The 20,927-nt window shown below is 44.9% G+C and overlaps 1 protein-coding gene across 2 annotated transcripts in view; it reads right to left on the bottom strand.

Moving 5' to 3' along the window:
- Nucleotides 1-395: 395 nt before the first annotated feature.
- spock3 (SPARC (osteonectin), cwcv and kazal like domains proteoglycan 3) overlaps nt 396-20,927 on the bottom strand; it is a 24,273-nt gene continuing 3,741 nt past the window's right edge. The window contains exons 3-12 of one of the 2 annotated variants that reach the window (XM_030351130.1): nt 14,256-14,264; nt 14,099-14,138; nt 11,678-11,786; nt 9,994-10,102; nt 9,084-9,192; nt 7,371-7,484; nt 5,892-6,113; nt 4,325-4,387; nt 3,812-3,949; nt 396-2,945 (exon numbers count right to left, since the gene is read on the bottom strand). In XM_030351130.1, coding sequence (XP_030206990.1) covers nt 2,785-2,945; nt 3,812-3,949; nt 4,325-4,387; nt 5,892-6,113; nt 7,371-7,484; nt 9,084-9,192; nt 9,994-10,102; nt 11,678-11,786; nt 14,099-14,138; nt 14,256-14,264 — 1,074 coding nt within the window. In that variant the 3' untranslated portion in view covers nt 396-2,784. The remainder of the gene's footprint in view (nt 2,946-3,811; nt 3,950-4,324; nt 4,388-5,891; nt 6,114-7,370; nt 7,485-9,083; nt 9,193-9,993; nt 10,103-11,677; nt 11,787-14,098; nt 14,139-14,255; nt 14,265-20,927) is intronic. The other variant, XM_030351131.1, reaches the window with a different exon arrangement.

Genomic DNA, 20,927 nt, shown 5'->3' with positions numbered 1-20,927 from the left:
AGTAGAACTTTTCTTTCATTGCACCAATAACTTTTCCACCTCCAAACTTTGTTGCGGCGGTTCAAAGGAATTTAAAGTATAAAGTATCAGTAGAATGAGAAAACAATCCAGCACAAATCAATCAACCCAGGAGCTCTTTCTTCTCAAAATCTATTTGGTTTTCGGAGTTGATGAAAACAACCCTTGAACTAAAGTGATGGTGGCAGCGAAAAAGTTATACACATAGTGCAGCTTAAACCCTTGATTGTCGACGTGGAAGTAGTTGTGCACCCTTATTTAGAAGGCAGATGTCAAGAAGTTAACACATACCGAAGACGAAAGTTGCAGACAAAACTTGTGTATTTTAACAGTGTCTGAGTCTCCAAGATGTATAACTCCACAAAGCGAGCACCCCATGGTCAATATAATATTTATTTCAGCAAATAATACATACACAGTAAAAATGTCTTAACTCTTTAAACAATGCCATACAAGTGTTCTGTCATGTCAGCATGTGATTGGTTGAGAGTGACTACCGTGTCATGGGTCATCTAAGCACTGCTCATATGTCACCACCACCCAGAAGACCACAGACGTTAGGAAGGAGGTTTCTCTGGAACGCCAGAGGAACAGACTTAATGAAACGACAAGCTAAGAGCTAAAATTCTTGTCCAACAGAGATGGCACCTTTCAGACCCTAAACATGGAATCTCAACGAGATATTCGATTATTGACCGTTGAGCCTCATGAATATCCCTCTTATTTATTTTTAATCATCTGTATAAACTAGACAGTCACGGACAATCAATAGCACGAGCAAATCTACAGTTAGCCTGAAATCAGTTATGTGGCTAGACTTGGCAGGATGAAACGTTTATCAACACGTTTTCTTATTGAAGCGTTTTAAAAAAAGAAGAATCAAAGACATCCTTCAAACCTAAAGCTGCTGCCTGCACGCAAAAAATCCCCTTTCGTTTGGTTATCGTACTAATATATAAAACATCCTCCGCATCGAAGCACGTGTTTGTACACAGAGATCTCGTACATTGATAGGCTAGTCTATGAAACAAAGCAAAGGAAAGGCTATGAGGTATGCATCACTACCGTTAAGGGAAGAAGCAAAACACAGAGTAAAACCCAAAGACTGAGCTGTCTGCATATCCAACAGACTGGTGGCTGACACAGTGAAGGTATTTAAAACCAGGTGTATTCATAGCATGCACACTTTTCCTCCACCTTCACTTACACCACCACCACCACCACCACCACCAAAAAAGGCACACCTCATCCCACCTGCCCTGCCAATCACCCCCCTTAACAGGTCTTCAGTGCATAAATGCTTGTTTTTGTGTGTGTGTGTGTGTGTGTGTGTGTGTGTGTGTGTGTGTGTGTGTGTGTGTGTGTGTGTGTGTGTGTGTGTGTAGGTGTTTTGCTTTATATGTGTTTGTGTGTCTGTGTGTGTGTATATGTGTGTGTGTGTGATTGTTGATGCATTGGTGTGTGTCTTTGTATGCATGTGTATAGGTGTGTGTATGTGTGAGTGTGCATAGGTGTGTGTGTGATAGTTTGTGTGTGTTTATATGTGTAGAGTTGTGTGCGTGTGCGTGTATAAGAGTTTCTCGAGTATAATGAGCACTATGAAAAGTCATTTAATAATCAAGCTTTCGCTGGAACGCTAAGTATGCTACTTGTATGTCGTTTTACGTAGAACAAATAACAGCAGTCTAATCCCCGCCCCCCCCAGCTACGTCGTGTGTGGACCCCCTGGTGGGCATGCGCCTCCAGGCACAGCTCTCCGCAGTGTGAAGGGGTGGTTGCCGAAGGCCTTTGCAACTTTCGGTTTATAGTTACACCCAATAAAATGTAAGAACCCCCTGTTCATCTTCTTGTGTTTAGTTATCTATTTCTCCAGACGTCCTTCTAGAAACGGAGCCCTTACTTTTATAATACGCTGCACTCAAATCTCTTAGATCTCCGCATTTGAGATTCAGTGGACAGTTTTGCTACATCACAGCATTTTCCTCCTCCCATTATTTGGGCTTTTTTCTGTAGCAAGGTTCTTTGAAATAAGCATATATTTGTTCTTCCATAAAAACGGCGAGTCATTTCGTGTCACCAGAATCGTTTTTTTCTATTCATTCCGTGTCTACTTGTGTTTCGGTTCCCCTAAAGAAGCGGCTGTGTGATTCCTAAGTCCTACTGTCTCTGTACGGGTGGAGCTCGCCCACTAATGATATCAACCTAGCGTGTGCAATGTTTCTGCTATCTGCATTATCCACATCACACCATACAAAAAGAGCGCGGGAGAGAGGGAGGAGACGAAGAAGAGGAGAGGGGAGAGAGAAGGAAGGGGGAGGAGGAGAGGTTACATTTCCTCAACACTGAGCCTTGGGCTTCAGCAGGCATAGCCCAGGTCATACAAAGAAGAGGACCCAGGGTGTCCAATGGGAGGGAAGGGTCTTTGCACAAGTGACCGTATCCAAAGGAGTTGTATTGGCTGCTGTCGATGCTGTACAAGTCCTGGTTTCACCGGCGCCGTTCACTGGCCGGCACGCGGATGAACGCGGTGTCGTTAGCCAATGACGCGCGAACGAGGAGTCGGAAAAGAGAAAGCCTAGAAGGTTGACCAGGGATATCGGTATTGTGGACTTATGAACAAACAAAACACTGAGAAGAGTCCATAGGCTGTTAATACGAATAAGTATCTGCCCCCGGGGAAAAGTCACCTAAAAACGTGCAGTTTGACCAAGAGAACCCATTCTCTCTCTTCGCTTCTCTTTTTTTTTTCTGAAGAAGGGGAACCCTTTACGACAGGTATTCGTCGGTGCCGTCGTCGTCGTCCTCGTCTTCGTCGTCCTCGTCGTCGTCCATCCCGGCCTTGGCGTTCCGACCGAAGGAGTCCTTGTCTTCGTCCGAGAACAGAGAATCTCCGCTGCCAGGGTCCCCGGAAGACTCCAAGACCACGCCTGATTCAACGAGAGGTACGCACATAAGCAGGGGTGCACATAACTGGTGCGCAAGTGCGCATGTGCACCTATAATCAGGGATGCGAAACGTCACTTGTGTCACTGCCCCACTTTTGCCTAGCTAACCGTCAGGTCATCAAAAATAAACTACATATGTATCTTGTCTACTTTGGCATTTCGCCACCTGCATAGAAAAGGAGTAGAAGAAAAGAAAAAAGATAAATTCCGAGCACTGTTCCTTACTGTGAGACATTCAATCGCTCCGTGGTCACTCTGCTGCAGTTTCATTTGCTAAAACCTTTAGCAAAAAACCCTACATTACTTAAGAAGTTGTATATTGATAATGGAATCTCCTCTGTTAATACTGGGTACGTTTCATAACATCAGATGTTATTAAAACAATGCTACATGTGGAGTGAATGCCATATTTGTACCCGTCTGGGATCAATAAAGTATCATCTTATCGTGGGAGCAGCTCAGCCGTAAAACAAATGTCCCTTTGTTACAGCTTTAGAGTTGAGGCTTCTCCAGTAGAATGGTGTGTATACTCCAAGAGAAGACTTAAATATCTTATCATAAGAAGCGCTCATCAGACATTACTTATATAGGAAGAGGGGGAGTGAGAACGGAGCCTGTTTTAAAATCAGCAGAGACAGTTAAACAGTAGTTTAATCCAACTGCCGCCCCTTCTGCAATTTTAATCAACATAATGCAAACAGTTTTCACAGCGCAAGCACATTAGCGGCTACTGGTCACTCCGTCCGGGCCTGTGGTTCAGTACTGCTTTAGGTGAGAGCGTACATATATACAGGATACTCGCTGCACTGATATCCGGACGCTGCTTTTTACAATCCTAATCCGCTCACCGCAGTCCGCTGGGCCGTGTGTGCGTGAGCCAGAGGCCTCGTTGCCATAGCGATCCACACACCAACACTGCCCGCTGCTGCCGTGGCACTGGTGGGTCCGGTAGTACCCCTCCTCATCACAGGCAGGCAGGTACTGACCTGCGTGGACGCACACACACACACACACAAACACACACACACACACACACACACACACACACACACACACACACACACACACACACACACACACACACACACACACACACACACACACACACACACACACAGACACACACACACACACATTGATTTAATTTATTTAAAATCAAGGCGTTTGCATTAACGCGACGATGACGGCTTATAGATAATGTTGTAATTAATTAGACAATTGTAACAAAATACAATGTCATTAAAGTGATAAAAAAAATCAATTAATATACACACAAACCCACAATGCCCATACGCACAAGTACGCATAGACAACCCCCCAAATGCACATACACAGACTACACTGTTTACCCCATATCTCACCAAGTAGTTTTTTCCCAGCTTGCTTCTTGTTGACATTTGACAGCTCTACCTTACAGGGGGAGTCTGGGGGAGAGAGAGAGAGAGAGAGAGAGAGAGAGACTATGAAACAAAGCACAGCGTATTTTCTGCCACCTTGGAACCTGCAGTCTCAACTCTGAGTTCCATCTGTTGAAGATAGCCCTGCTGAGTTCCTCGCTGTTCTAGAAAGAACAAATACAAAACAACCAGAAAACTTTATTTACTTGAAAGATATATTTTTGCTTTATCCATGACAGATACAGTGAGAGTTAGACAGGAAGGTATTGGAGAGAGAGAGAGGAGGACATACAGCCAATGATTACGGACGCCCCCAAACAGAAAACTTTCTATGCGTTGAAACACAAGGCCGTCTGAGATCCACCTGGGAGTCCAGAACAGCTCCAGTCAGCTGATCAAATATCCCTTCGCATGGGGAATCTGAGACTGAGGCTTTATGAACAGGCAAGGCCTTGGAAACAGCAAAAGAAAGGAAACATCTATAAATAATGTATAGTGTGTGGGTACTAAGGCTTCCATATGGACCAGCCTGTGTTTGATAGCATTCAGAGCCGAAGTATGGCTTGGATTCTATAATAAAAATACGACTATATAGCACTTTGAAAGGGACATTTACACAGTGCTTGTCAGATTGAAAAGTTTTTTGTTTCACAAAACCACAATAAAAATAAACGAGAATAAAAAGCAATTCAAACTAAATTAAACGTTAATAGTGATGGAGCAGAACAATTGGTTGAAGGAAGTTGAATGTCCCTTGGTATCATTATTTACGCAGTCAGTTTTGTATCAATAACGTTTCCAACACATGGCCATCTGAACGAGTTAACTGGTGACTTAAGGGAACAGAGCGTGAACCTGGGAGCTTGTTTTGAGAGATGTAACTTTGCTTCCTTCTACCATGAGACATTTGTTGAGATTAACTGACAACCACTTAGTTATTGATATTTTTTGAAACACGAAGTGGGTTGTGGGTTGTAAAGTGCCTCTTAATATGTTAGCATTAACTCGTTATCAATGATAATTTGCATTTGAATGTAAAGCACTTGCCTTAAGACACCAGATCATTAACTACGTAAGACTTTTTTTCTATTTTGTCTATATATTCTAGACAAAAAATGGAACGTGAGAGTGGGAGTGTGTGTGTTTGTGTGTATGCATGTGTGTGTATGAGGTTGTGTGTGTGTGTGTGTGTGTGTGTGCGTGTGTGTGTGTGCGCGTGTGTGTGTGTGTGTGTGTGTGTGTGTGTGTGTGTGTGTGTGTGTGTGTGTGTGTGTGTGTGTGTGTGAGTGTGATTGTGGGCCTTGTCAGTCCGTACGTCTTAAGATAAGTTGTACTTTATTCATCCCAGACAGGGAGACGTAGCTGTTCATAAATGTGTGTGTTGACGTGCGTATCTGCTCCTTTGTGTGTGTGTGTGTGTGTGTGTGTGTGTGTGTGTGTGTGTGTGTGTGTGTGTGTGTGTGTGTGTGTGTGTGTGTGTGTGTGTGTGTGTGTGTGTGTGTGTGCGTGCGTGCAGTCGGCGGTGGCTAACCCGTGTGTCTCTGGAAGCAGGTGCACCACTCAGAGCTGCTGAGGAGCTGGTCGCGGCGGACGTCGCAGGACCTGAAGAGCGCCTCGGAGCACGGCTCGTTGCGGTCCAGGTACAGGCTCCTGGTCTCCGACTGGTCCAACTGGAGGTCAAAGTTGGTGTCCAGCCGGGAGAACATCCAGCCTAGGGGGTCTTTGCAGATGGGCAACGCCCCCAAGCCAAACTCTGAAGGGAGATGAGAGGGGTGAGGGGGGCTGGGGGAGTCACTCTTTTTCTTTTTAAATGCTCTGGGTTCGATCCCCATTGCCGCAGTCTAACCTGTAAACAACCTTATGAATCACCTAACTTCTACCTGCTCTTTCATGACATCTAACCCAATTCACTGGAAGTTGCTCTCAATTAAATCGTCTGCCAAAAGACAAAAAAGTCGCAAATAGTTAGCCCCGTGAGACCGTCACGATCTCGCAAGGTCATGTCATGTTCTCTCTAGAGGGCGGTCTGGCCTCAGCCCCGTTGAAAGCCTTTTCCGAAGATGTTAAAATGCCAAGACCAAATATCACTCGGGGGAGGTTTGCTCAGACCAATCAGCCCTCAGGGAACGGCGTTTCAGTCTGAGGAACTAGGAGGTTGCTGGCGCCAGAGCAAAGCATAGAAATCAAAACAGTTTTAATCCGAAATTTGAATGAAAAAAGAGTTATAAACAGAAGGATTATCTCAGATTAGAGTTTTTGCTTTACTTCCAACCAGATTCTGCAAGAGTGAAGAGTGCAAGAGCATCCCTCTGAATTGCTGGAGTTTATTGAACAACGTAAGGCTTCTGCAATATTAGGTATAATCACTTGCTGGCCATCCGAGGCCAGAGTGATATTCATTGGGAAATGCAAACGTGAACAAAGAGGGCAGTCTCACGAGGCTACTAAATAGTCACTGCGGAAGGGAAATTATTGATGGGAAATATGAAAGTGGAGGGGACTGGGTTCTCTCCCACTGACATCTGCGTGTATTCACTTAGGAGACCCTTTTATACGCATTGGCTTAAAACTGAGGATGAGAACAATCAACGTACACAACCATTATCGGAGCGACTGTGAACTGAAGAGCCATACTGTCTTCAAACGCAATACGACTGCAGGATAGTTACAGGGATTTTTTCTGAGAATCAATAGACCTGAACACAGTCTGAGTGGCAAGTCAACGCAGGGGCTCCACCGAGCCCCACGCAAACATAATAACCGATGCAGTGTGGAAGCAAAACATAGCGGAGCATGTTTAGAAGCGGCAAACATCTTCCAACCTCAAACTGATGTTGCTTTTGTTGTGGGCATTCCTGTGTGTGTGTGTGTGTGTGTGTGTGTGTGTGTGTGTGTGTGTGTGTGTGTGTGTGTGTGTGTGTGTGTGTGTGTGTGTGTGTGTGTGTGTGTGTGTGTGTGTGTGTGAGTGTGTGTGTGTGTGTGTGTGTGTTTGCGCTGCAGCAGAACCTACTGCTCTGGTCTGGTTTCGGGGCCTTGGTTCTCTTGTGGCTGCCGTTCTCATGAAGCACTCTGAACCACTCCCTCAGCCGGCTCACCACCTCCTTGAGATCAGACTCACTGCACACTGGAGGAGAAGAGAGAGAGAGAGAGAGAGAGAGGGAGGGAGAGAGAGAGAGAGAGAGAGAGAGAGAGAGAGAGAGAGAGAGAGAGAGAGAGAGAGAGAGAGAGAGAGAGAGAGAGAGAGAGAGAGAGAGAGAGAGATATGAAGGACAGATAGGGGTTCAGTTTGATTGAGGATACTTTTCAACATCCATACATCAGTATTCAATACCGACACAACCAACTCTAAGTTCTGATTACGATGATGACTGAACCAAGACTGTGTGTGTGTGTGTGTGTGTGTGTGTGTGTGTGTGTGTGTGTGTGTGTGTGTGTGTGTGTGTGTGTGTGTGTGTGTGTGTGTGTATGTATCTGTGTGTGCGTGTGACTGTGTTTTTGTGTGTTTTTCTGCTCAAAGATATGTCTGCGTTTGTGAACATGCGTCTCCATTTTTTATCTGCTGATGTGATTGCACTTGTGTCTCAATCTGTGTCAGTGTCTGTGTGGGTGTGTGTGTGTGGGGGGGGGGGAGTATCTGTCGTTGTGGGCGGTATGGAGAGCTTTTTTCACCTGCAAATTCCAAAAAGAGGTTACTGAGAAGGATACCTGTCTCTCCTGGGAACTCCCGGTAATAGCTTGTGAGGGGCGCATGCATTTGCAGCCCAGCAAAACAATCTTGTTAAGTAATTGTGAGTAATGCCGGTGTCATGACAGTAGCACGATTCGGTTCACTCCATGTTAATCTCTCCTGTAGATGTAGCTCCCTCTGATCACTGAACGGTGATCAGAAGAGCCTCTGTGTTTGTAGCCTGGTCCTTTGATCACGGCAGACACCGGCTGACTCTGTTTGCTGGTGCCTTTCAGAAAGGATTTATCACAGCACCCCCAGATGACGGATCCGGTTATCGGATTGGCTATATTAAAAACACAACGATTCAGTGGATATCCAAAAATACGCAGCTTAAAAGAGCCATCTGTAGGCTGTTACTGTCTCCATTCATTCATTCCCGTACCATTTGAGCCCCCTTCACTCTTTATGACATTATTGCAAATTGGACATTTTACATTATGTGTATAGCTGTTTTCTGAAAGGCTGCCAAACAGATGAGTTTGTCGTGTTGCTTGTTGCAAGCTACAAGTTGTTGTGCAGGACATTTTCAGGAAAGACAATCAAATGATCTCATCAGAAGAATCGACTCATCGCAGCATGCTTGAGGCACTGGGCAGCAGGCTATAAACCGAAAGAGTACAAATTGTTTCTTTGTTCCATTCCACCAATTTTAGATTTAAAGTACCGGTTGTGTTTTGCCACAATATATTTATGTCATATCAAATTTCCCAGGAACCTTCTATTATTCCAGAAGGGAAGGGAGGACGGGCTGTCACAAAATCCCCTGACATCAATCATTACTGCACACTGAGTTTGTGTGGGTGTGTTTATTGCCCAGGTGTGTGTGTGTGTGTGTGTCTGTGTGTGTGTGTGTGTGTGTGTGTGTGTGTGTGTGTGTGTGTGTGTGTGTGTGTGTGTGTGTGTGTGTGTGTGTGTGTGTGTAAGCATATTAGTTAGTGTGTGTGTGTGTGTTTGTGTATTTATGTGTGTGTTTGTGTGTGTGCGGGCACCTACCTTTCTTCTCTGCGCTGCTGTGCTCTGGCAGTGTGGTGCAGGGACACATGCCAGCACACTTCTCAGAGATCTTCTTACCACTCATACAGGCCTGGTAGTCCAGCTTACACTGCACACAACATACACGGGGCCTTAACAATACAGCTCGTACTTCACCCAACACACATAGGAATACAACCCATAAATACAGCTTAAAAATGTACACATGGACACACTGTTTGAGATTGTTATTGTATTAAAACTTAAAAATGCTGTAGGCTACATTAAATGTTGTAGAGACAGAATGCGAATGAGAGCTAGATTTGGAATATATATGTCTCAGAAAAACCCATCCTCCCTCCCTCTCCTGTTTGACCACCATTGAGTTGAAAACACTATGCAGGCTAGGCAATGAATGTAATTGACAGGAATGATGGATTCTCCGAACCAATCAGGAAAGTGTTGCCCTGATTTAACCAGGAGCCATCTAAAATCTAAATGTATGTTTCAAACAGAGCAAGGTGCAGTCGAGAGCAGATATTCTGACGGAGGATTTCCAACACTAATAGCTGAGAGATAGCTTTGCCATTCTTTTCAAATTCCACTCAAATAATACCTCGTAAATCTCCCCTACAGCACCATTAAAGGGGATCCGTCACTCTCTGCTATTTCCTAATGTAAGAGGACTGCGTCATAGGCGCATTGGGAATAAATCGTGCTCCGCAACATCAACTCCCTCAACTATTGCGGGTAATGAAAGTCACGCTGTGTTCATGGCTCTTTTGTTTTTACCAAAATGTCTGTCCATGTCATTGTTTTGGGACAAAGCATGCATTTCTGAGTGTTCTGTGTTTGCATGCGTATGTCTTTGCGTGTGTGTATCTTTACGTGTGTGCGCGTGTGTGTCCGTTCTGCATGTCTGCACCAGTACCTTGGAAGAGTAGGTGTGTCCGTCCGTCCCACACACAGGAGAGGGGTGGACCACTGGGCAGGGCTCACATTTGGAGCCAGGACTCTGGAAGAGGCTGGGGTCCTTGAAGCTACGTAGGGAGGAAGAGCGGGGACACATCAAATGCCTTGGCAAGTGCTTTTTTAATGGGGAACACATCGTCAAACCTGCATAATTTATCGTTAAGCTAATTAAAACCACTTTCTAGGGAAATCTAGGATACAATTTTGATCCAGTGTGTTAACATACAACTTAAAACATTTTTTTTGCCTGGATAAGGTAAGGTAAGGCAACCCTCCTATGGTGTTATTAATCATGTTAACACCTAACCGGGTTTTAGCTGAGTAGCAGAAGTCATCTCAACCATCCACTACACAACACTACTGTTAGTGTGTGTGTGTGTGTGTGTGTGTGTGTGTGTGTGTGTGTGTGTGTGTGTGTGTGTGTGTGTGTGTGTGTGTGTGTGTGTGTGTGTGTGTGTGTGTGTGTGAGTGTGTGTGTGTGTGTGTGTGTGTGTGTGTGTGTGTGTGTGTGTGTGAGGGCAGACCATGCAGGGTGTCTCCTGTTCTTAAAGGGGTTATGGGAAGCTGGTTATGGATTGGTCTGGGGGGTGATTTGTGATTGGCTTGCCACTGCTGGATGGGAAATGAGGTCACTGCTCTCACTGTCTCTCTCGTTGTCTGTCCGTCTCTTTCCCTCCCTCTTTCTCTCTCTCAGGTTCTGTCTCTCTCTCTCTCGTTTCATACCCCTCTCTCAGAGTACATAATGAGAAAGTGTGTGTGTTTGAGTTGTGACTGTATACATGTGTGTCTGTGTTTGTGTGTCCCTCTTTCACACGCATACACACACTCATACAACCACAAACACACACACAGGGTCCATTCATATCTATTGGCAGGACAGGGAGTCCATTGGAAGACCGAGCAGGGGCTAATTGGACCCTGCAGACACTAGGAGAAGAGCTGCAACACACACACACACACACATACATAAAACAAAGCCAAGGTGACTCGCGCTTTATCTGCCGCTCATCTTTTATGTTGGTTTTGTTAGCCAATATCCAGATAGGAAGCAAACGGACGCATGAGACGAGAAGAGAGGGAAAGAAGACAACAAGTTCCTGCTCATTGAGGAGCGCCTCCGGCAACGTCTCTTATCGCTCCCTCTGCTTATTTTTAGCCTCCAGTCCCTCGTTTCCAATTAGAAAAATGGAAAATGGAAAAAGAAGCAGATCGGAGATGAAGATTATAACAAGGTATTCCTGGCTAGTGTTGCTGGCTCATAGTGCACCTCCAGGGAGGTGGTTGCTCGTGTTGTTTTGGAGACGCTGTCTAGAGTCTAAGAGTGCGGTGTGTCCTGTGTGATTTATCACACCCTTGGAGACAGTGCTCAATCTCGCTCAATCCTTCTATCAATCGCTTGCTCTCTCACTCATTCACACACTCACTGTCTCAAACACTCACCTTTTCTATGTGTGTGTGTGTGTGTGTGTGTGTGTGTATGTGTGCGTTTAAGCATTTGTGTGTGTATGTGTTTGGTATGTCTGTGTACTCGTGCATGAGTGTGTGTATGTGTGACTGTGAGTGTGTTTGTTTGTATGTGTGTTGAAGCACATTTGTTAGTGTGTGTGTCTGTGTGTGTGTGTGTGTGTGTGTGTAGGCCCTACCTGACCCTCCGTTGGCTGATGCAGGTGGCGGTCTTGTAGTCCTCGGCCACACACACCTTGTGTCGGCCACACTTGATCTTCAGACAGGGGTCTTTGGCTGGGTCCAGCCCTGGAAGACACAAAACACACAACACACTTCTGACGCTATGCTTTGGGGGAGGGCTGTCTGTGGCAGAAATACTGCTTATTCCATCTACTGCTTTATTCCTCACTCACTCACTCAGTCACTTACTCACTCAATTTGTCTGTCTGCAATGTTTGCGGATATGTGTGTGTGTGTGTGTGTCTCTGTGAGCATGTGTGTGTTTCTGCGATGTGTGTGTGTGTGTGTGTTTCTGTAATCATGTGTGTGTATATGCGGTGTGTGTGTGTGTGTGTGTCTGCGTGTATGTGTGACCATGTGTGTGTGTCTGTGGGAATGAAACTTTGTATCTGCTTGTGCGCACAGGCGCGCCTGCGTGCGTGCTTGTCTGTGTGCTGCGTCTATTGAAGGTGCTTCAGAACTCCGGAGTCGGCCAAGTAAACGTCAGAACAAAGAGGTCCGGGAAATGATGTCAGCAGGAAGTGATGTCTCGACACGCCAGCGCTTCAAGGTGACACGCAGAGTAAATCATCCCTGTGACTGTCGTCCTTCATGTGCCCTTCGAAACGTTTCTTCGTAATGTTTATACTTTTCTCTTGGCAAGCCTGGGCCATCCCCTCACAAGAATCTTAAATATGTGGGGAAATTGTGTGTGTGTGTGTGTGTGTGTGTGTGTGTGTGTGTGTGTGTGTGTGTGTGTGTGTGTGTGTGTGTGTGTGTGTGTGTGTGTGTGTGCGTGTGTTTGTGTGTCTCTTTTTGTCTCTCTGTCTGTCTCTCTCTCTCTCTCTCTCTCTCTCTCTCTCTCTCTCTCTGTCTCTCTCTCTCTCTCTCTCTCTCTCTCTCTCTCTCTCTCTCTCTCTCTCTCTCTCTCTCTCTGTCTCTCTCTCTCTCTCTCTCTGTCTCTCTCTCTCTCTCTCTCTCTCTCTCTCTCTCTCTCTCTCTCTCTGTCTCTCTCTCTCTCTCTCTCTCTCTCTCTCTCTCTCTTCCTCTCTCTCTCTCAATTTAAATTAAATCCAAAGAGTTTTACTGGCACGTCATTAAATACATTGCCAAAACATAAAATAAGAGATACAAACAATTATTAGAAAATCAGGCCCAAAATTCAGTTACACAGTTTAGCAATGGTTTTTTCCACTGTGAATTGCTTAAATGTTGTTCAAGGAAAATGCCGAACTCTAGCAATAATATGTTCTGTAATTTCCTTACTTCAAAATGGATTCTTAGATTGCAAGGTTGATGTTCCTCTCTTTCTCTCTCACTCCCTCTCCCTCCCCCCTCTCTCTCTCTCTGCCGCCCTCTTTCTCCCCTCTCTCTTCTATCTCTCACTCACACACTACCACTCACATATTCACCCTCTCCTCCCCCCTCCCTCTGCACTGTGAGCAGTAATGCTATTAAGTGTTTTCACAGCTAAAAACAGATGGGGCTGGTGGCCACGCCCCCTGACTGACTCTAGTTATGCGTGGCTGGGAACTCCCGTCTTATCTTATTGATGTGGCGTCCAATCACATCAGATCATACTGTATTTTTGGATCAGTTTCCGTGCACAACAGTAGCACAAAGTGCTTAACGCGTGAACCAACACATCAAGAGTCAATTAAAAAGTATTCAATCTATACATATATCTAAAAAAATAGTAATAAATCACTGAGATGTGAGAATCAGGGGTCTAAGGGTCCCCTTAGCAGCCTTATCTGGGATCAGGTCCTGGGGTCCCGGGGTCTAACGATCCCCCTCCTAGCCTGATCTGGGTTCAGGTCCTGTACCGGTACCTGTACCTGATGCTGCTGTGTGTTCAACATATTGATCGATCCACAGGACCTGGCCCAGATCTGACCTCAGAACGGTTAGTCTGTGACCTCTGACCCTGAGCCAAAGAGCCTTACTGTAATCCCTGATCAGATTTTCTCAGATTATCCTTGCGCTCTCTCCTTAAGCGATAGTCTAATGCTATTGTTTCCTCAACACAACTGTGGGTGCGTATGTGTGTGCACATGTGTGTGTGCAAACACGTGTGTGGTGTGTGTGTGTAGGTGTTTGCTCTCCTTGAGGCTTGCAGCGATAACCACAACAACAGAGAGAGAAGTGGTGAAGATACAGCACCAACAGGATGGCCACGGGTCCATTCAGTCTCGTCGATGAGTTTGACGCATTTTGATTATTTTATTCTTTATCTTATTCTTTCTCTCAAGAAACATTCAACATTTAAAGAGAGGATTTTGTAAAGCTTGCTACATAAACGTACTTGTTGTACCAGTACCAATACCGATCTGACTTCACACATCAGCACCAGTAACAACCCGACTTTACACACAACACTATGTCAGTCTTCATCTCACCTTGGTCCATGGGCTTGCTTGGTGTCCATGTTCCTGGCTCCTGAAAATAGAACCGTTAGAAACTATTACAAACAATCAGGGATCGTTAGAGATTCCTCAGACAATATGAGACAGAGAAAAGGCAGACTTGAAGCCGGCAAGGAAACTTGTAACAAACCTCCACTTCCTTCAGGTAGCATGATAGAGAAAAGAAATACATTTTATTGTTAGTATTTATAAAGAATTGAAAACAAGGAGAAGGTGAAGTTAAGGTAATGTTTCCACCGAATTCACGTACTCACACAATCATACACACGGTAAAGCTGGGGTACCGTACACCTTTAGGCTACTATGTGTTATCACGAATATCTACGTGCATCTCTCTCTCTCTCTCTCTCTCTCTCTCTCTCTCTCTCTCTCTCTCTCTCTCTCTCTCTCTTTCTCTCTCTCTCTCTCCCCCCCCCCCCCCCCTCTCTCTCTCTCTCTCTCTCTCTCTCTCTCTCTCTCTCTCTGCTTGCAGATAAAGCCATAATGTAATTAATATAGCTTTGATCACATGGCTACTGCTCCCGGTGGAGTTATCCCACATGCAAAAGTGTTGCTTTATAAAATGGCAGTGGTAACAAGTGACAGCCGTGTGTGTGTGTGTATGTGTGCGTGTGAGTTATTGGAGGACATATGCTTGACTAATCACATCTTCATTTTTTTCAGCACAAGATGGCAATTTGCATAAAATACATGACCCCGTAGCCTAACACGTACACACAGATTAGCACACACGCACGCATGCACGCACTTGCGCACACACACACACATACACACACACACACACACAGACACACACACACACACACACACACACACACACACACACACAAACACACAAACAATGACAATAAGACAAAGGGAAATAACAATATGATGTTTTGATGGTGTAACTACAATCATCTTTATGAATGATCAAGATCTTAAATAATTCTGTATACTGTATTGACCATGGTCATATATCCTTCCAGGTCCCATATCCTTATTTGTTTAATTACTTTTGTTTTGGGCTGATGTTTATTTTGCTGTCAAGGCCTAGAGCAAACTAGGCTGAATGGCACGCTATTTAAAAACTCATGTTAAAAATAAGAAGATAACGTTTCCTTCCAGCTGGCGCACCTTCTGGGCTCAAGGCACAGGTCCTGTTGAGGTGAGAATGTTTTTGTTTTGAAAATAATTTTGTAGCGGTGACACTCAAAAGTTTGTGTTAGTCACACAAGAATGATGAAAAAATTGAAATGAAATTGAAATTCACGACGATACAAAAAATATGAATAAATAAACACAGACAAACATAACAGGTTAGCTATTAAACGGTCAGCAAACTTCTTGCGGAAACTAATTTAGACACATATTTTGACACTTTTTCAGTGTCAAATACAGTTCCTTGATTTATTTCCATTCCACAACCGGATTTCCGATTTCCCAACATCTCCACGGAGACCCCTATGGTGTCAACTAATTGAACATTCAGCTGCCAACCCAAATCAGTATTGAGTATAAAACAGAAACACTTCTCTGCAAGATTCTTCTTCTGTCTCTGCCATACGTTTGAAGTTTGCTGCCGGCTTACGCAACACGTTGTTAACAAACAAACACCACAACTATCTGGTATTTATCTCTTTATTATGTTTACATGTCTTTTACCTATACTGCAATTACAGGTCACAGTGGAAATAAAACCATCTCAATCCCCTAGTGTTTGCCATTAGAGGGAACAGTTTAAGATGTACCAATTTCACAACAGGATTAATGTCCTTCCCAAGAGAAACATTCCATCAAACATTGGTAGTCTGTGTCCACTCCCCAAGGTAAACGTGGCCTCAATGTCACACCACTTGACAAAATACAGTTCTTGCACCAATTTCTCATCTATATTGACGCGAGTCTACCTGAGCGAACAGACCGACTAAACCAGCAATGAGCCGTGAGTGTCGGAAAAAGGTGAATGAAAGCAGGGGTGGGTCTGCTTCCCAGGGGTAATGGTTCCTAAAGCTTCCCTGCTTCCTTCCTTCCTGCCTCCCCCAGGTTCCCACAGTAGATAAACACACGCTGTTCCTCATGAAACGCACTACTCTCAGATCCCTTCCGCTACAATAAAAATATATATCTCTTCTCCGGCTCTCTCTTTCTCTCTCGCTCTCTAAGACACACACAAACACACACACACATACACACACATACACACAAATAGGGGGGGTCTAGTTTCTAAGGTTAAAGAGCTCCTCTTGCTCCAGATAAAAGAGATACTAGGTTGAATTTAAAAAGTTTTTTTAAGAACCTGAGGCTCTTTCCAGCTAGAAAAACGACAAATCTGGTGAGTGTCTTCTCCCCGCTCCCTAGCTCCGTCCCTCTCTCTATTCTCGAATCAATCCTCTCTCCCTCTCTCTCTCTCTCTCTCTCTCTCTCTCTCTCTCTCTCTCTCTCTCTCTCCCTCTCGTCGGCCTCTGCAGCCTAACTAGATCACACAGGTCTGATTTATGAGTGAACTCAAGACATCGTTATCCAGCACAAGCCCAGGTATTTTAAACGTCTGCTTGTCCAGGCCCTATTAGTATGTTGTGTTTGTGCAGTACTGTGTACTGTGTCTGCCACGCCACATTCTGAAAAATAATGTTTAATATACATATATACACAATTTACTCTGTGCTCTCTCTATCACATACATACTGTATATGCATACATAATATATGTAGTTGTGTGTAGTTGATGTTTGTAGTTGATATGACACAACTTCTTGGCCTACATTTCTCATTGATCCATATGGGTTCATCATCGTCATCGCAGGCCCCTCCCTTCATCTCTCAACCATTCAATTCAAACCCCAGTATTCATTGAGACTCGCTGCAGCCCCCATCGGTCCCCACCCCTCCGGGACTAAGCTCTACCTGTCTACTGAGAAAAAGACTAGGAACTCCATCCATAGTCACACCACCACCAGCGTCTAGACACCATCAGGAGCGAATTCCTGGCAAACTTCATGGCTCCACCGTCCCAATGGAGAATAATTTGATGGTGCAGCCAATTGTGTTTTTGCCAACAAATGTTGTAGTTCACTTTAAATACTAGGCCCTCCTGGTTGAACTAAAATGTATAATAATACATTTACTTTTAATTTAGAAGTGAATAGAACAGAACATAAACTTCAAGAATAGAGTCGAACATAACAGAAGAGAAAATAACAGAACATGAAGGGACTAATATAGAACATAACATAAAATAATAGATAATAACATAGAATAATATTGGAAAATAACATGAACTTATGCAATAGAACGGAACATAAAATAATGCAATAAAAAAAAGACATAATTGAACAGATCATAAACGTATACAATTTAAATATTTATAAATATATAGAAAGCGGGACATAGTGGTACTTCTAATTCCTTTTGTGTTTGGCTTCAAGCAACTCAGTCGATGGACATGATGAAAGAGATGCATTCTGGGAAGTGGCCCCTGAAGACAGTTCAGAGCAGCAGTGCTCCTGGTTTTGTTCACAGAGAGACACACACATGCACATGCACATATGCGCACACACAAAGACACTCACACAAATAGGCACGTACACACAGACATGCATGCATGCACAAATTTCCAAAAAAACGCAAACTCACTCCACTGACAAAACAATCCCAAAATAAGACTCTAGTGCCAGAATCTGTCAGCAGTACAAAACATTTAATAGCTGAATGGCTGCACTCTGATGCACAGGCAGCCAGCCAGCCCCCGCATTCCCAACACTACAATACCCAGAGTTCCACACTCCGACAACCAGGACTCAACAGGTTCTAATGGCCTCCCAAGAGCATGACCCAATATAAATCCTTCGTCTCTCTTTCTCTCTTCTCCCACATGCATGCATACATAAATACATTCATACAAAGGCTACACACACACACAAACACACACACACACTCCAACACACACGCACACCGGACACACACAAACACACACGCACACCAGTTTCTCATGAGATCATGTGAGCTGTGCAGAAGTGCGGTCTCCCTGTCTTCTGAATACAGTAGACATAAAGTGTATGTTGAGTGAATATGCATGAGTGTGTCCATTGCCATCCTCTGGTTGTCATGCATAAGCATGTCACATTCATGGGCACGCACTTTTGAAACCCAGTGTCTCTATAAAAACACACACACATACACGCATTCATACTGAGAGATCCACACACATAAACACATACTAAGAAGAACCTTGGAGTGACAAAGAGAGAGAGACACACTCATACGAAGACACACACACACCCATACTGAGACTCATACAAACACACACACACACTCACACTGAGATAGAGACACACCCACCCACACACACACATGCACACACTTAAAGTAAAGTCCTTTGAAGCAGAAAAGGCCTGGAGCTCTGTACCTTCCCTACATCATTCACCCTCCACAACACACACGACACGGGACAGACGGAGGGGGGAGGAGAAGGACGGCGGGGGGGGGGGGGGGGGGGGGGGGGGAACAGGGGGAGGGGAGCGGAGGGGGAAAGAGAGGGAAGAGGAATAGAGCAGAGGGGAGAGAGGGGGGATGGGGGAGAGGACGGCGTGGAGAGAAGGAGAGGAGAGGAACAGAGCAGAGAAGGGAGGGGTTATGGGAGGGGAGAAAGGGAGAGAAGGTAGAGGATGAAATGGAGGAGAGGGTGAGGAGAGAAAGAGGGGATGAGAGGAGAGATGGGACACGGGTGAAGGGTGAATAAAAGGGAAAAGCAAAGGGAGGGGGACAAATAGAATGAATAAAAAGAGAGTGGTGAAGAGGTAGGTCAAAGCAGGAGAAGAGGAAGAAAGGAGGAGAGGAGTAGAGCGGTGGGCAGCAGAGAACCCAGAGGCCAAACGGAGGAGGGGAGTCGAGGATGTATGGAGGAGGTGCTACTAGAGGACATCAGCGTTGACAGTTGAAGACGCAAACCCAAAACAGAACCCTGTACGAACGGAACGGCTTAAAAGAGACGCTAATTAACTCCAGAAATCAAGCCCGGCGCCCACGCGACCACCCTCTCCCTCAGTTCACTGCAGGGCCACGTCTCGTATCAAGTTGCTACGGTGTCAAATGCGTGCAAAGTGCAAAATAGCGCCAAGTTGATGTTGAACCGCCAAAGTTGCCAATGCTGGCCATTTTTTTTGAGGGGGGGGTGGGGGGGGGGGGGGTATTTTCCCAATTCACACTTAATAAAAGAATGATTAAAATGAAATGGTGATGCTGGTAAGAAGGTCGATGTCGACGTTCCCCTCTGAGGAGTTAGAGGTAACACATGGGGAGAGGAGACGCCTGATATCATACAGGCACGCATGTCTGCACCACAGTGGCTGGGGCTCCATTACAACAACACTTCTAAGAGGCCCGCCTCATCCGCCAGACTTCCGGAGAGCAATTTAGATCAAAATCAACCACAATTTGATATTTCATCCATTACCTCCCCAGCCGCCCTAGTTCACAGCGCCGTGTCCTTGGTGGTGAATTAGACCTTTTGTTTCTCGGGACACGGCTCCCTTTAGGAAGAGTGGTATCGGACTATAAAGACATGGTGAACACGTTCACGTCGGGTTAATGCCTATTCACATCCGTTCGAGCGCGGCCTTCCTTGTCTAGGATGGACCCAATGCTTACATAACCGTTAAAGGATAATCCGAGCAAAGCATTCCTTAACACCTATACACAAACCACTCAATGGCAAAATTCATAACATTGTTGTATGTCTCTGATACAACATTGCCATAACAACGTTGACATTAACAACATGACAATGAACATGTCTCTAAGACAATGTGGCCATCCCATCGTTGACTGTAACTTACGCCCTTGTTTTTCATCACTCTTCTCTCCTCCAGCCACCTCTCCTCCTCCACCTCCCTCCCCTCCTTCCTCCCCCCCCTCCCAGTGTTGCGAGGCAGTCAGGGTCCAGTAACTATAGCAGACTATGGACTCTGAAGCAGCCCGGATAACAGCAGTGCAGCACCAGTGAGACCCCCCCGGGCCTTCTCCAGAACCCGAGAACGGCTCCTAAATCACTGCTTGGGATCCTTTGTGGTGGTGGCACTTAGCTAGAGACCAAGTTAAGGGGCTCCCGGACAAAAGGGACGAGTTATAGAGGCTGGGATGAAACGCAAATGTTAAAGCAAATTAGAGTGGAGGAAGGATTTATCTTCAGGCTTTTATGAAGACCAGATTCAGTATGTTGTAGTTTACGTTTTTTGGGGATGGGAAAGGAGGGTTGGGGGTTGCTGCTCTTACAGCACTTTCTTTGTTTTAAATCGAAACCAGGGGTAGGGGCCCAGCCGAGGCACATGGATACACAGATACAGATGTGAGCATGCTGATACACAATACACAGGCATAAGCATAGATATACATAAATATTCACACATAAACACCCACACAGGTGCGCACGCACACACTAAAACACACACACACACAAACACACAAACACACAGACACACTCAAACCAACAAACACAGTAAACCGTCATGTAAATATCATTGGTATAAATCTTGCTTTCTCATAAAGAAATGCACAAAATGCGCTGTAGATTCTTTGCTTTCCACATTCTTGCCATTTGATCAGACTACATGTCTTTATTTCCTTTTTTCATTGAAATTAGTGTGTAGTGATTGCATAATATAACCCATTGTGTTTGTGGAACGTAGATGAATAGGCTACACAGACATGCAAATACTTGTCTGTGTAATGCTTTAAAGTATATCATTATCATCTTCATTATCATTATCTCAAGCATTGTAATATTAGGACTTGAAAATAATGTGTAATAATGGACAGCCTTTAAA

This window comes from Gadus morhua, chromosome 3 (assembly GCF_902167405.1).
Source record: "Gadus morhua chromosome 3, gadMor3.0, whole genome shotgun sequence".
In the NCBI taxonomy this organism is placed as follows: domain Eukaryota; kingdom Metazoa; phylum Chordata; class Actinopteri; order Gadiformes; family Gadidae; genus Gadus; species Gadus morhua.
Note: the sequence above shows the minus strand (reverse complement) of the source record. Positions and strands in the feature narration are given on the sequence as shown.